We start from the raw sequence: 15,526 nt of genomic DNA on the forward strand, positions 1-15,526 counted from the left end.
ACAAAAAATGATATGTGAAAATGGCATGTTAAGGCTTTACAGGAGGTTATGTTCTCAGGTATTTTAAGACTGTCAAGGACAGAAATCGACCTTTATACATTTCAGTAAAGTTTAAAGTAGTTTTCTCAGGAAAATAAAGGAGACGTGTATTAGATTTACTATCCGACTAAAACTACTACTGCAGTTAATACAAGTGGAAGAAGCTTAAAACTAATACTAAACTGAATAAATCGTGACACAGATTAGACATACATCATTACATTTACATATAATCTATTTTTAGAGGTGCTGAAAATTCAGATTTAATCTAATGTGGACAGAACCAGTCTTTATGCTAAGCTAAGATAAGCTAACGGCCTTTCCACTGTAGCTTCATAATTAGTGTGACTTAAAAATTGTGTGGATCTCTTCACCTAAATATCTGAGACAGTATATATAACTGGTCCTCACAATATGCCAATCCTTTCTCCTGAGCATGAAGCGGGAACAACATCAAAAAGCCGGTTTTAGCCACGCACAAGTCTACTTCAATTTAATGACAGTCTCAGTTCCTTGAATTTATATTCTTGTATTTCCACCGATGTAAGCTGTCAGTATCAGTGAGGTACCAAGTCTCGTGTGAAAAAATGTAATACAATTACTCTTATCTTCAGTCGTAGCGTGTGTGTGTGTGTGTGTGTGTGTGTGTGTGTGTGTGTGTGTGTGTGTGTGTGTGTGTGTGTATTTCCGGAGGTAAAGTAGCAACTGTAAATGTCTCCATGTCAGCGGGCTGTCGGGATCACAAGGCTGTGTGAGAATAAAGAGCCATCACTGCCATGCTCCATTCAATCTGACTAGTGCCAACCCCCCCCCCACCCCCCACCCCCTCCGCCCCCTCCTCCCATGTGTGTGTGCGCCATCCCAGCGAAACATAAAACGCAAACAGAAAAAAACCCGAGAAGCTCTAACCGCATCAGTGAAAGTCACAAGTTCCTCAATTCCTGCCGAGAAAACATCGTCATACGAATTTAATTTGTGTTTTGTGTTCGTTTCCGCTTTCTGCGACGCGTTAAAGGAGAAACGGTTTCATGTGTCACACGCCGGCGCTGCAGGGAAAAACGCTTCGCTTATTAAACCGCAGCAGATCGATCACTCCATAAATCAATAATGGCTTTGACAACCAGTCTATCGTTTACTCCGGTCAGTCAGGCACGACCACGGAGGAAGAGAAGGACATTTCTGATGATGATGAAGGTGTGTTTATGTGCTGTTGTATTCTGCAGAAAAGATTGGCTAAATTGCAGAGTATATTTTAAGATCAATAAATCGTTCATTTCAGACAACAACTACAGGAGCTTCTTAAAGAGCTGTAAGTCTCACATTATGAATTCTGTGTCTTTGTTTCTAAAAAAATATGAATCCTGCACTTGACGAAGCAGTGTCAATAATTTCAGATGTTTTGAGCCGATATTGTTGGAAATCGTTGGGAATTTCTGTTGGATTTAATAAAAAATCCCCAAATTATTATATAAAAAAACAAAACATGCATCAGTAATTTCACAAATATATCTTCTTCAATGTGAGTTCCTTTATCCTTATTTTTATCATACAAGATAAAAAAAAACTGCTGACTTCAAACATTCACAAAAATTTGGACATTTGTTTTACAAAATTCTGCGATGTGGTTTAAAACAAACGAACTAATACTAAAATGCAGTAACAGAAGAGGAGAGAGTGGCACGAATAGAAAATCTAAAGTTGCCTTCAGCACCGTTCGTGTTATTCAGAACATTTCATATTGATTATTGCCGAAGGTAAAGAGATTCTACCTGGACAGGTTTTGTCAACGAGTTTTTTTTACTCATTTTTTCTTCAACGTCCTTTGAGATAAAAACAAGGCACGACTGAGAAAAAAACTCTCCGAAAGATACATTTTTTGGTTTACGTGCTTGAAGTTTTGCGTTTTTGCCATTTTTTTAAACCCTGTAAACCGCCGAGTCAGCGCTCACTCGTGCGAAGCAGTAAACTCCAATCAGCAGGACGTCGACTCCACGTTTACCGTCGCTACGGAGACGCGGACGTGGCTTCATATGCTGTCATAGTTTTGGACTGTTGCATGCAAAAAAAACAAAACATAAAATAACATCTTTATGAAACTTCAGCTTGAGTGGAAACACAAAGGGGCCGAAGAAACTCCTTTAACGTCGACTTTCTGGACGTTAGTCCTCAAAAGTAAAAGGGATTTTTTTTCCCCCTGCGGATCAGTGAGTCTCGTTTGTATCCTGAAAGCAGAGGAGGACCGACTCACGAGCGTCACCCCCGCCGTCGCTTTCACACTTCGCTGCTGATCGGCGTTCGGTGCAGAGAGCTGCATTAAAACAAAACCCAGCGAAGAAGAATGAAGCGACGTCGGGTTTAATGAAGCGTCGTTCTAAACGAGTGCAAACCGAAACTGTGTTTTCAAACATCTGGTGACCTCGGACGAACAAACGCAGGACGTGAGAGCAGCTGGATTCACACCGATGTCGAGAATTATCGGCGTTTCTCAACAAGAGTCGGGTGAAGTGTCACTTCTTCGGCGAGCAATTTGCTCGAGAGGGCGCGAAGTGTCGACTGCCGGCTGGAGGAGGAGGAGGAGGATGACGATGACGATGAGAGAGAGAGAGAGAGAGAGAGAGAGAGAGAGAGAGGAAGACTGCGAGGAAGAGAAGAACAATGATGCACTTTATCAGAGAGAATACTCAGACAATCAATCAATCCATCCCGAGTCGGTTTTCGGCCACCGGGACACAGAAACTGCACCGCAGGGCAGGTTTGAAGTGTTTAAGTGCTGACTGGACTCGTTCACTCTTACAGGTTTGATTTGCGACACCTTGAGGGATAATTTAACCGAAGCTCTGCATCCCTCCTTCCTCTATTACACGTCTTCCTCTCCTCTCCTCTTCCTCTCTCTGCACACGGTCACTCGTCTCCACGAGGATTTATCTGCGCCGGCCTTTGTGAAGGTGTTTTACATTGAAGGAATAAATCACAGACAGTGAATGAAACACAACCAGGAGGAGTCCGATTTCTGATGCAACCTCATGTTCAGAGTGTGAGCTTCAGTGTGTGTGTGTGTGTGTGTGTGTGTGTGTGTGTGTGTGTGTGTGTGTGTGTGTCACCTGAAGCAGTGTTGATGGTCCTGACAGCCTCCCTGGCGCTGACTCTGTTGTTCGGGGGATAGTCTGGGACGGTGTTCTCGTAGCGCCTCTCTGGCACCCGCGGACTCACTTTGGCAGGTAGATGACTGAAATACAGAGGAATGAGGAAAAGAATTTAAAAAAAAAGAGAAGAGGATTAGATGAAGAGAAAAAGAGGAGATAAGTGGAGAAAGTTCAGTGAAATCATTTGGATTTGGCTTCAAGAAGAGAGGATAGAAAAGAGGAACGAAGGTGATGTTTCTGCGCGCGTCCGCGAGAGCGACGGATGTTTTAACCGAAGACGATTTGTGCTTGAAACACCGCCTGGTTTCCATTAGAGCTGCTGACAGTTTGAGTTTTACACACGACGCCGTGACACACGTGCACAGTCACGAACACACACGCGCACACACACACACACACACACACACACACACACACACACACACACGAACAAAGACCGGCCGGCTCCTCGTCTCACCCCGACTGGCTGTGCTGCTCGTCAATCGCGTCCACGGCGCTCTCCACAGAGCTCAGGAGAGACTGGATCTGATTGGCCGATTCCTTCAGCAGGAAACGGGTCACGAACTGCTCCACGTTGGTTCCTCTCTCGTAAACCTGTGGAAGAAAGAACGGAAAAGTATGATCGTGTTTATCGGGTTATAAATTAGCCAAAAAAGGATGTAATTTTTAAAAGAAGGTTTTAACGTGGAAAGTTTTTTTTTTTTTTTTTTTTTTTTTTCTTTATCATGTCTTTCACACTTCACAGCACTGCAGCCTCCCTGTTTGTCACCCCTCTGAAAAGATGTTCCAGCACAAATCTCTCCCTTCCTGGCACTCATTTGATGCTTGAAGGGCTCGTCAAGGTGGACACGAGGCGTTCAGGGAGGCACAAATATATCGGGGAAAATAACAAAACAAAAAAAGAACCTGTATTTTTGCAGTTTAACGGCCTGAAAAGTTTGCGCCAGACGTAAAACCTTACAAACCTTTTTCAGTCCGAAGGCTAAAAGCCCCACAGGGAGGTGAAAAAGTTGACTTACTGTCGATGATTTCAGCTCACATTGTACAGGAATCAACACAAAGCCGGGCTGTGATCCTCCTTCTCTTATTCAACACGTCAAAAAGCCTCCGTGATCAATAACGCATCATTTTACTGTTCCAGTACAACACTGATGCACACGGACAAACAGCAGCGCAGCGTTTATCAGGCTTATTGACCTCTTCATAATCAGGTTGGTTTTTTTAACCTGAGTGAGACTGTTTTTTTTTTTTTTTGAAGACAGGACTTGAAAATGCGGCGCGACGTCCCGACGACAGCGGAAGTTCCCCGAGCTGCTCCGTCAGAAGAGACTCTGATGACCTCATCACGGCCACCTTTTCATTATTAAGGGATTTGATTCCTTTTCCTTTGCTGTCAAGAGTTTTGCACTGCAGTGATCAAACCTGAGGTTGAGTGTGGAAAATATACCAGAAGAAGTTGTGACATGTTTGCTTTCTTTCCCAACTTTCCCGAGTTGCAGTAAAAGATCGAAGACTTCTTTCATGCGCGCAAAAAGGTTTATTCCTGTCAAACTTTATTCACAAATATTTATTTAAATCCGGGTTAGTGAAGACTTTCCGCCTGACGGATGTGGCGCTCCAACTGGTCACAATAAAAAACCTTTCGTGTGCATGAAAGAAGTCTTTTAGAGCTTTGACTTCATCTCATAAAAAACGAGGATGATTATAGCCTCTGATATTTTGTGTGTCTGGAGAAGTGTGTAAACCAAGCAGCCAGATTCCAGCGTTATATTCTCAGAAATACCCAACTGCAACCTCTTCACTGAATGTGCCTCGCTCTGCGTTTTAATAAAGGATGCAGCTCGGAGCTCCTTCGGGGACCTCCAGGTGGTTAAAGAGCTTCAAGCAAGTCACCTGAAAACATTTCAAAGTCAACCGAAGGCAGCGTTTCCATCCACATCGGGGAGCTGACGCTGCGCTCAACAAGACAGTCCAGCTGCACCCGTGAGAACACCGGAGAGACGGCTTCCACGTTCATCTGCGTTTCACGTCGTGACCCGACAGACTCCAGGCGGCCAGTCGCTTCACTTTGAAGTTCTTCTTTTCGTGTTTCACACCTGACGAACGGCAGAAACGACCAAAACCCGCCAACATTTCACGCGCCCGCTCCACACGTTTCAGACGAATACACGAACGCGCCGCCATCGCGGCACCGAGGCCGTAAATGGAGACACGTGTCCTCCGGAGACGGGAGACGGGAGACACACACACATACACTCGTGTGACGGTAAAAGCGTCTAATGAAACCATAAAACACACAACTATCTGTAAGACAGCAAACACGAGGTTCCTGTGATGAAACAGTTGACGGTCGCGGCTCCATTTCTACTCGCTGTATTTCCCCCCCGAGAGGCTCTGATGACACATTACCGACGAACACGCTGAGATTCAATTATCAAAGTGGGAAACACATCAGAATAACCAGAAATCTTACAGAGGATTTCTACAGGAGGTTATGAGCGCGTTATGAGGCCATTAGGAGCACTTGGTCGTTAAATAAGAAGACGCTGATAGATTTCTTGACGGATATTTTGGCATAATGAACAGGCTTCCTCCGCAGTTACGCACCAATATTTACTTGAAACGACACAAAGAAACAAACAAATAACGTCGGGGAATTCCTGTGGGGGAAGTTTTCAAGGTAACTGTACATGTGAGACAAATTGTAATGGATGGCAGCTGCGAGGTAAAGCAAGTTATGGAGGTACGTTTGTGTCTTTTTAAAGCATAAGAAGCAGTTTTGAGAGCAAAAGTCTCGCGCTGCAATCAAAAATCCAGTTTGTAAGTAAAAATATATGAACTGAATATAAAATGATTTGCATCGGAAACAACTTCTCCCTTTCAGTTCTGTTGATTCACAGAATTGAGAAATTTGCTTGCGTCACAATTTTTTGGGGTTTTGAATCAAAAACTTCAAATCAAAAAATTGCGTTCAAAAACCCCAAAACTTTGTGGTGCAATTTCAGTGCAGATACGGTTATCTTGCCATTTAAAGTTCATCTAGTTCCTGCCAGTTTGCTCTTAACTAAAAGATGAGAACGTCAAAACTATTTCTCAGCACAACTCCGTGTTATTTTAGGACTATTTCTCTCAATTACCAAAAGTTTTCTGGGTATTTCAGGCTGCCGGACAAAATGCTTAAAGAAGAAAACCCCACTATCTCCACATATGATGGCCTAAAAGAGAAATGCGTGACTGTAAAAGTAAAAATAGTACTGATATATATATAGATATATATATATATCAGTACTACTTTTACTTTATATATATATATATATATACTGAATAATTAAATAGCCTGAAAGCAGTTCAAAAACACTCGTTGTAGATCCACATGGGACGACTCTGCATTGCTTTTTCCTTTCAGAAACCCAACAACCAATCAGTCACACCTGCTCTCTGCAGCTTCTGCTCAGCTGTGTGGACGGTTTTCAAAATGTGAAATAAGGAGAATAATTGAAGGCTGCGGAAACGAAGGATGGAGAACAACGTGTTCTGATCTCAGCTGCCGGGGAGGAAATTAGCTGCAGGGCTCCTATTTACCAGCTGGTCCTAAGAGCCTCTTGTCCAGCTTGTGGCATTTCGCACTGCTGAGCCGCTGGTCCTCTGTGAGGTTGAAGACATTTAAGAAAAGTAAAAGGCACAAAACAGAGAGAGAGAGTAAAGGTCTTAAAACTCAGTGATCCTCCCAAGCAGCGACCACCGGTGACATCACAGGCTGGTTTGTGAACGGCCGTTATAAAGCCTCGAGTTTGGATATTCGCCATCTTACTGGTTTGGAGCAGGAAGTGACCGTATTTGGACGAGCTGTGGGAGGAGCCGGCGGTGGATCTGACTGATCAACTTGACGATACTACGTCCCGCCCACCGATAGCTGTAACCTGACTGCACCACAGGCCTGTCAATCAAACAGACACGCCCCCAAAAACAGGTCTTCTTGAATCTTCTTTTCTAATGAATGAGGGATTATTTTCAGATGGACCTCCAGAAAACTAATAAGAAGGAGTGACTTTAGCTAACAACACCGAGATAACTGATGGACACATTTTATTCACTTTGGATTTGATGAGAGAAGTTGAATGGGAGTCTATGGAGCCGGAGGCTTTTTGGAGCCGACCTCTAGTGGCACTCGCTGGTATTGCAGCTTAAGGCAATTCCGTTCATTTTTCAGGCTACGTCCACTTTTATATGCCGTCTACGGATCCCTCACAAGATCAAGTCCTGAAAAATCCTCAGAAATCTTCAACACATTAGCTGCTAACTCGCCGATATCAAACAAACCCTGCAGCTTTTAGTTGCTTCTGTATTTCTGCAGACTCACTGTTCCCAGTTGTTGAATCAATTTTAAAACATCCAAACTGTCACCGACTGATTAAAAACCTGCTCCGTGCGTCCTGTAAAAAGAGTGAGTGTAACTCTCCACCGCCTGTCTTCGTCTTATCTTCGTCCCGTGTCCGTCTCTCTCTCGTGTCCCTCGGGCTAGAAAAAGCTGTGATCTATAATTCACACGGATCCCTGACCCTCACACCGACTCCCCAACACAGCCTGGTGATGAGCTACCGTGTGTGTGTGTGTGTGTGTGTGTGTGTGTGTGTGTGTGTGTGTGTGTGTGTGTGTGTGTGTGTGTGTGTGTGTGTGTGTGTGTGTGTGTGTGTGTGTGTGTGTCCACAGATCAGCTGTGTTAGCGCACACCTGCTTTTGTGTGCTGATTGATGAGAGCTCACCAGAACTTATCAGATCTCAGATGTCAGAACTTCACCGACGTCTTCGTTTGAAAACTGCAGCGAAAAACGCCCCGAAGTCGCTCCGAGCGTCAGCACTTTCATTACAAAGAGGACTTGATGTGATTTTTATGAGATCAGAAAAATTTAAAAAGGTGGGAGTAATTGACCGAGCCAGTGTGTGTGTGTATGGTATGTGTGTGTGTGTGTGTGTGTGTGTGTGTTTGCTAACTATCTCTTGTATTTCTTCCTGTCCTCTTAAGGTTAATAACAAATCTCCTCATTATACCATCCACCTACGCGAATGCATCAAAGCCTCCCTCCGCAGTGTACACACACACACACACACACACACACACACACACACACACACACACACACACACACACACACACACAGTGCTTTGTGATGAGGTGGAGGTGGTTGATTACAGGAGCTCGTAGAAGGTGCTAATCACTGATTAGAGGTCGGGTCTCGTTGGGGTAAATTATTCCATCTTCAGTGTCTCAGACGGTACAAAAAGCTCGGTTGTAGGAGCGGCGGTATCGAGGACGTGGACCCGGTCGGACCGTGACAGATGAAATTTAACAAATCTCCTCCGGAGCGAGTCGGCAAAATAAACGTCAAACAGGCTCTAAAATATTCTGCTGCTCTCTTACGAGGAAAAAACTAAAAGTGTGTTAGCAGGTCGACGTGGAATCGCTGACGACCTCCTCTCCACGCTTTGAGAAAACGTCTTTCTTCTTTCAAACCAACAGCTTCACAGGTGTTTTTTTTCTCTCGATGTCCTGAAACCACTTTCCAAAGAATGTAAACAGAATAATTTGGATAATAATCATCTCTCATCTCCCAACAGTGAAGCTGATGGTCGAATTTTCCCTGTAAATATGACGCTTTTATCTGGGAGATGATTTGTTTCTCTTAATCCGGGCTCAGACTACACGATATATTTGTCTTTCGTGACGGTAACATCAGATTAAATCAAATTTTCGTAAAAAAAAAAAAAAAAAAAAAAAAAAAAAAAATTCCGCGTCTTTGTCGGAAAAAACTGCCGACGCGTCAAAATTTTTGCCAGAGTTTTTGTCGGGTTATCGTGATGTTTCCAAAACGCTTTGTTCTTAATGACGAAGCCTGTTTGTCGTCCCCCCCCCCACCCCGCCTCCTCCCCGTAATGACGGGTCTCTGCAGGAGGAGGCAGTAAGTGTCGCTCTGTAACCTCCAATCAACTCTAATGACACAGTTGTGACTGTGATGCTGTTTAGTCTACAAAATGTAACGACAGTCTTTTCTACGAGGTGAGAGGAAGGCCGACCGCCCCGCCGATGAGACGGGCGGCATCGTGAGTGTCGGCATCGATCCGAAACGATAACTCCTCCGTATTCCTTCAGCTTAGCGTGAAGCAGCTCGATCGGCCTCAGCGTCTCAGAGGAGAGACTTCAAAGTCAGAAGCTCTCGGAGAAGGAGTGGTTCTGTTTTCCTTCGCCGCCTCTCCAGCAAACAGGTCAAATCATATTTTATTTTCAAAAAGGAACTCGATGAATCATCTCCAATCATCTGTGGGCCATTTTTAGACAGCGCGTGTCCATATTTCTGTATTTCTCACCAGACGTTCGGCAAAATTTATATCAGTTTGTACAAAACACATCAAATAATATGAGAATATTCTCATTTCAAAACAACAAGTGGGGTTTAACTATTCTGATGCAGGCGGACTTTTTGACCACCAAAGCTTTGCAAGGGAGACAATTTTCGCTGCATCAATTTGCATTTGCACAATGGGGATTCTTTTTTAATCTAAAAATAAATCTCTGAAGTCTCATCCTGCTGCTGGAGGAGATTCTGCTGATAAGAACACAGACAGGGAACTGATTCTTGATGTAAGCATTAACATTCAAATGCTGTAGTAGAAGAAGAAGAAAAGAAGAAGAAGAAAAGAAGAAGTAGAAAAGAAGTAGAAGAAGTAGAAGAAGAAGAAGAAGAAGAAGAAGAAAATAATAATAATAATAAGAAGAAGAAGAAGAAGAAGAAGACGAGTCGTTTCCATCATGTCGCCTGTGAGCAGTTTTCCGATCACTTCCTTTCAACTCGTCTTCAAACGTCTCCAGGACGAACAACTCCAACCTGGGTGCTCTCTCTGGAGACGTCCCCCGGTGGCCTATTTTTAGCATTTATATTACTTTCTATTGGTTTGATGTTGTTCGTCATGGCAACCAATAAAAGTTGTTTATGTTTCAGAACTGGCTGCATTACCAAGTTTTATTTCAAAGCTTTTTTCTCTGGTTTCTACGGTCTGACCAGGCTGGCTCGCTACCTCAGAACCCCCCCTCCTCCCTCCCCCACAAAGACACACAACCCCGCCTCAGCTTCACACGTCAACCAATTAAAAAATGGTATCTTAGCAACCGCAGTCAATATGTCTCTAAGCAACACCACTTTAGCAGTATGGAAATTTCATCTGAGTAGCAGATCTGTAACGGAGAGAAACGTCTCCTCTTACTAGAACTGGACTCACAAACTGTCACAGACTCACAGCTTTGTTAAGGCAACGAGTACACACACACACACACACACACACACACACACACACACACACACACACACACACACACACACACACACACACACACACACACACACACACTGCACTATTAGCATGTCCTCTGCAGGGCCTTTGTAGCCACCAAAGTTACAAACCGAGGACAAATCCAAGCTGGTTCTGAACAGGAATCAGCGTGAATTGTTTTCTCACATATAAACGTCACAAATATTCTGAAGGAACCGAATGATGAAGACGAGACGACAACACGTGCGTACTTTATATTGTGTCGAGCTTTCCGCTTCATTTGCGTGTTTTTCTTCTTCTTCTTCTTCTTCCCTCATTTCTGTATTAAAGTGGAGTTTCCTCTCTCTCTCTCTCTCTCTCTCTCTTTTGCTTTCCTTTCACCCCATTACTCCTCCTCTTCCTCCTCCTCTTCCTCCTCACACTGACTCTCTCTTTCTCACTACTACAGCCCTCTGCATTATTCATGCTTTGGGTGTAACCTCATCAGTCAACACAACACACACTCTGCCAGTTCCCCCTCCGTCACACACACACACACACACACACACACACACACACACACACACACACACTTGTCATTTACAAACTCTGTTTCCCATCCTTTGTGAGAATAGTTTACTTTTTTACCCGTTATTGGCCCGCCGGTTCTCCGCGGTCAACGTTAAATCCGTCGCGTGCTCGCCGGCCTGCTAACAGCTGATTGGCTGAACTCTAATGTGAAATGGAGCTGAGAAAGAGCGGCGGCTCAAAGTCTCCCCGCGGCTCCTCCGTAGGTGGGGTTACTTTCCCAGAATGCAAAGCTGCGCTGCAGCCGACGCGTAGCTGCTCGTCACCTCTGAACGCCTCATCTATGACCGCCTCCCTTCACGCTTTAGTCACATACAAGTGTAAAAAAACATGTTCACATGAAAAGAGATGCGGAGTTAAATATCAAAGCGACGAGCCGCTCTGAAGCCCAAATGAACCGGTCGTCAGTTTCCCCGACAGATCGGCGACGTCAAGCTGCGTTCCCGAACTCCCTCACCTCCTCCTCCTCCTCTCACTGCGTCTGACCTCCTCTCAAACTCTCCCTCTCTCCCTCTTCCTCCTCCTCCTCTTCCTCTTTGTTTCTCCACCATTTCTCTCCTTCATCTCTCCCTCTCGCTCCGTCTTTTCTTCCTCATTATCTGCACCACTTGCCTCCTCTCTCCTCACATCCCCCCGATTCCAACTTCTCAAACCTCCACAGCTCGGCTGGCTTTCAAGCATCCGCCTCCTCGGTTGCCGGGGAAACAGTAACCCCCGGTCAGCAGGTTGGAAGGGGGCTGAGGGATGAACTTGGTGGGGGGGCGGGGGGGATGGGGTGACACCGTTTAATGATACACGCGTGTTTTCTCCATGTGCCGGTGATCCGGTGACTTTTACTGCGAACACAAACCGCCTCGTTCAGACGTTTCTCAAAGCGTCCTCACGTCATGGAGCGAATTAGCTCTTCATGTTACGATGAAGGAACGTCTCCATGGAAACTTTTCTTTTACATCCAGTCAATTTACTCAGATCATTTCACTGATATCCATCTTTTTGAGCTCATTTCAAATGTTTAAAGCTTTAATTTGACAGTTGTTTTCTTTTTCTTTTTTTTTTTTTTTAAACGTATCACACACTTCATGACTTCCTGACGCTAATATAATCAATCAGTGAGGTGTATCCATGTGGGGACGTTGAACCACCACTTTGTGTCTTGGCAGCGATGGACAAAACTGGTCATGTGACTTCAGATTTCCATTTTTGAAGTCACCCATTTGACTCACCCCGTGATGGACTCAGGCCAGCAGCATATTTATGTTCAAAAAAACATGTTTTTTGCTGTTCAGAGCGACTTTTTTTTAAAGTTGAATATTGCTGTCGAATTATCGTGTCTTATCTCGTTTAATTCAGACAGAAATAAACGTGTCAAAATGCCATGTGGAGGCTCGACGGGGGGGTTTATGTGCTGAAGTATTTCAAGGCTCCAGGAAGTATGAAATATAACCCTTTTTACATTTCAGTAAAGTTTAACAGACCGTTTCTCTCGGACCAATAAAAGAGATTTGCTGTGTTCGATTAGAGTTAATTTCTGTGCAGCTACAGACTCAAATACTAAAACTAATAAATTACAAACACAAGTAGGAGAGAACGGGACTTTTTGGGAAGTCATAGTTTGAAAACTATTTATTTTAGACCAAAAGTGAACATCTTGAAATATTTGTACATATTTCAGTTGGAGACACTTTAAAGACGTCTTCAAGGACTTCACCGGCTAATTTAGCTATTTAAAGGGAGTTTTACGTTTCTTATAAGCACTTAATAACAACATATTATTCTATTTTTTTGCCTGATAACCTTTCACTGCCTTGTTTTTGGTTTTGTTTGCTCCACGCGACGATCAGTGAAGGCTTTGAAACTCAGCTCTCACAAGGCTGAAAGTTCAAGTCCGGCTTCCGACACCGAAGAGCGTCTTCACGGCGCTCCGCGCTGCATTTGCACATCTTCATCTGCAACTCCATTAAATTGTCATGAATAAGTGATGAACGCTGCGCAAACCGGCCGCCGCGAGGCCGACATGTTTTACACACTTCATTATTTCATTAATTCGTCTCTCCTTCTCCTTTTTCTTCCCCGCTGCCCTGTTCTCCTCCATCAATCCCTCCCCCCTCTTCCTCATCCTCATCCTCTTCAGACCTTATTGTGTACACACTCCCTCCATCTCCCTTCCCGTGATCCGCCTCACCTTAATCTTCATGAAGAAAGGAGAGGATGAGGTCTGGGGAGGCGGCGATGGGGAGAGGTGGGGGGTGGGGGGCACAGATGAAAGAAGATGAGAGGAAAAGAAGAAAGGTGAGAGGAGGAGGAGGAGGAGGAGGAGGAGGAAGAGTCAGAGGAGGGTCACTCACTGGCACCAAACAATTTCCTCAACACACTTTTCTTTTTTTCGCAGGAAAAAAGAACTTAACAAGATTGCAGTCGCACAGAAAGAGAGAGAGAGAGAGTGTGTGTGTGTGTGTGTGTGTGTGTGTGTGTGTGTGTGTTTCTGTGTGTGCAGAGTTGTCAGCGAGCGCGGTGGCTCGCTCTGTGTAAAGCCCGAAAGTGCTAATGAGAGCGGCTCATTAAACGCAGCATTTATACAGGACGGACAGGACATATCATGAATTCTCCCTTTTTGTCGCCTGCTCCAGCGCTCATCATCGAAAACACACACACACACACACACACACACACACACACACACACACACACACACACACACACACACACACACACACACACACACACACACACACAAACACACACACACACACACACAACACCTCATGAGAGGGGATGTTACTTATCTCCACCTGCCGGAGAGCCAATTAAAATTGTTTTCTGGAACCACTTCTGACTCTGATCGCTCCATAAAAGCTTCCACAACAGAGAAGAAAACAAGATTAATAGCCGAGATCTGAGGCATTTCCACACATTCGCTGCACTCCCCGAGGACTGTGTATTTGTTCCCCGTCTAAATCGTGGCATTCAGGGATGTCATCTGGGAATATGAGGACATTGTTAAGTGGAGGGGGAGGGAGGGAGGGAGGGGGGGGGGATTACACAAAATATCTTTCTTGGCCAAACAAACTCGCTGTCAGCCAAACTTTTCCCTTTAAACTCTCCCTCCCTGCTTATTATACCTGATGGATGTCATCATTCTGTTCACACATTTTTGGGGGGGTGTGTGTGGGGGGGGGGGGTCGGCCTTCGAAACGTGTGGTGAAAGCCCGACAGCGCGTCCTGCATCCGTTGCCGGGGGCGACGACGCGTGCCGGGATCCGCCTGCAAAGACTCAACTCTTTCAGCAAAGACCAAACTTAAGCAGGGCGATCTCTCTCTGCCCCGACGAGGCCGGGCCGGCTCGGCGTACACCGGGCGTCAGCTCGACCCGTAACCATGACAACGGTCCCCAAAGTATCCGGCCTCCATAGCAACCGTCTCCATAGTAACTTGAAAAGAACTCTTGAGGTGACGCCACGCTGCAGTGAGACGTTGTGGGCAAAGTTAACGGCTGACACTTGAATGAAACTAAAAGAAGAGAACGATTTTTTTATTCATCTAAAAAAAAAAAAATGTAGTTCATTAAAAGTTCAAGTTAATTAGAAACCTATTTAAAATGCTTTCTTCTATTCTGGAGAAGAAGAAAAAAAAACGCCATTGTTTGATTGACAGATTTTTTTCACTAAAAGTCACTAAAACAAGTGTGCAAAAAAAAAATGACGCCGTTTATCCTTTAAGATGCTTTAATCTGACCGTTTCCACATAATCACGTCTTTTTGAAATAACTTCCTCTTCTTCTTTTTGTGCATCAGCCAGATAATTACAATTAATAGCTGGACTTTTTTTCTGACACGAGGTCAGAGGTGACTTCATTTTATTAATCACCACTAATTACTTTTACAATAGGCTCATCTGCAGACCCCCACCCCCCCCCCCCCCCCCCCCCCCCCCCCGGTTGCTTCCACTAATTGATACCTCGACAGTGAAAATAATGAATACTGGGATTCTGAAATATCACATTTGCATGAAATTATTTATGCGTTGGTCGCCCCCCCCGCCCCCCCCCCCCCAACCCTCCTCCCAACCCCCACCAGACGGGGGCACGGTGTTGGTGACCTCGTCTGTCCGTCCAGCTGCAGACGTCCAATTTTCCTCTCGAGGAGGGAGGAGGAGGGGGGAGGAGGGTGGATGATTTATATCCTTGTGTGGGAGAATAATGGCCTCGGAGTCTCCACACCGACTCTGTACTGCAACATGTTTTATTACAGGAGCAGCCTGTAGTTTTATTGACTTGGCAACAGGTTTTTTTTTTTTTGCTTTGCACCACAGCAGCGCCGATCCTGCCGGCGCTGTAAATTTCAGCTCAATAATCCACCCAAAGAAGAAAAGAGGAAGCGATCGGCCGGGTAACCGCAGAGACTCGTCTTCCTCTCTCGCTTCCAGCGCGTGTCTCCGTTCGCTGAGCTGGACGGAGA

The 15,526-nt window shown here is 44.9% G+C and overlaps 1 protein-coding gene across 3 annotated transcripts in view; it reads right to left on the minus strand.

The window, feature by feature from the left end:
• The window catches only part of necab2 (N-terminal EF-hand calcium binding protein 2), a 95,101-nt gene that overhangs the window by 45,280 nt on the left and 34,295 nt on the right, over positions 1 to 15,526 (minus strand). For all 3 annotated transcript variants that reach the window (XM_069172701.1, XM_069172700.1, XM_069172699.1), the window contains exons 6-7: positions 3,640 to 3,776; positions 3,141 to 3,265 (exon numbers count right to left, since the gene is read on the minus strand). In XM_069172701.1, coding sequence (XP_069028802.1) covers positions 3,141 to 3,265; positions 3,640 to 3,776 — 262 coding nt within the window. The remainder of the gene's footprint in view (positions 1 to 3,140; positions 3,266 to 3,639; positions 3,777 to 15,526) is intronic.

Source organism: Embiotoca jacksoni, unplaced genomic scaffold (genome assembly GCF_022577435.1).
Source record: "Embiotoca jacksoni isolate LCO1_2020_lvr unplaced genomic scaffold, fEmbJac1.0.p SCAF_55, whole genome shotgun sequence".
NCBI lineage: Eukaryota > Metazoa > Chordata > Actinopteri > Embiotocidae > Embiotoca > Embiotoca jacksoni.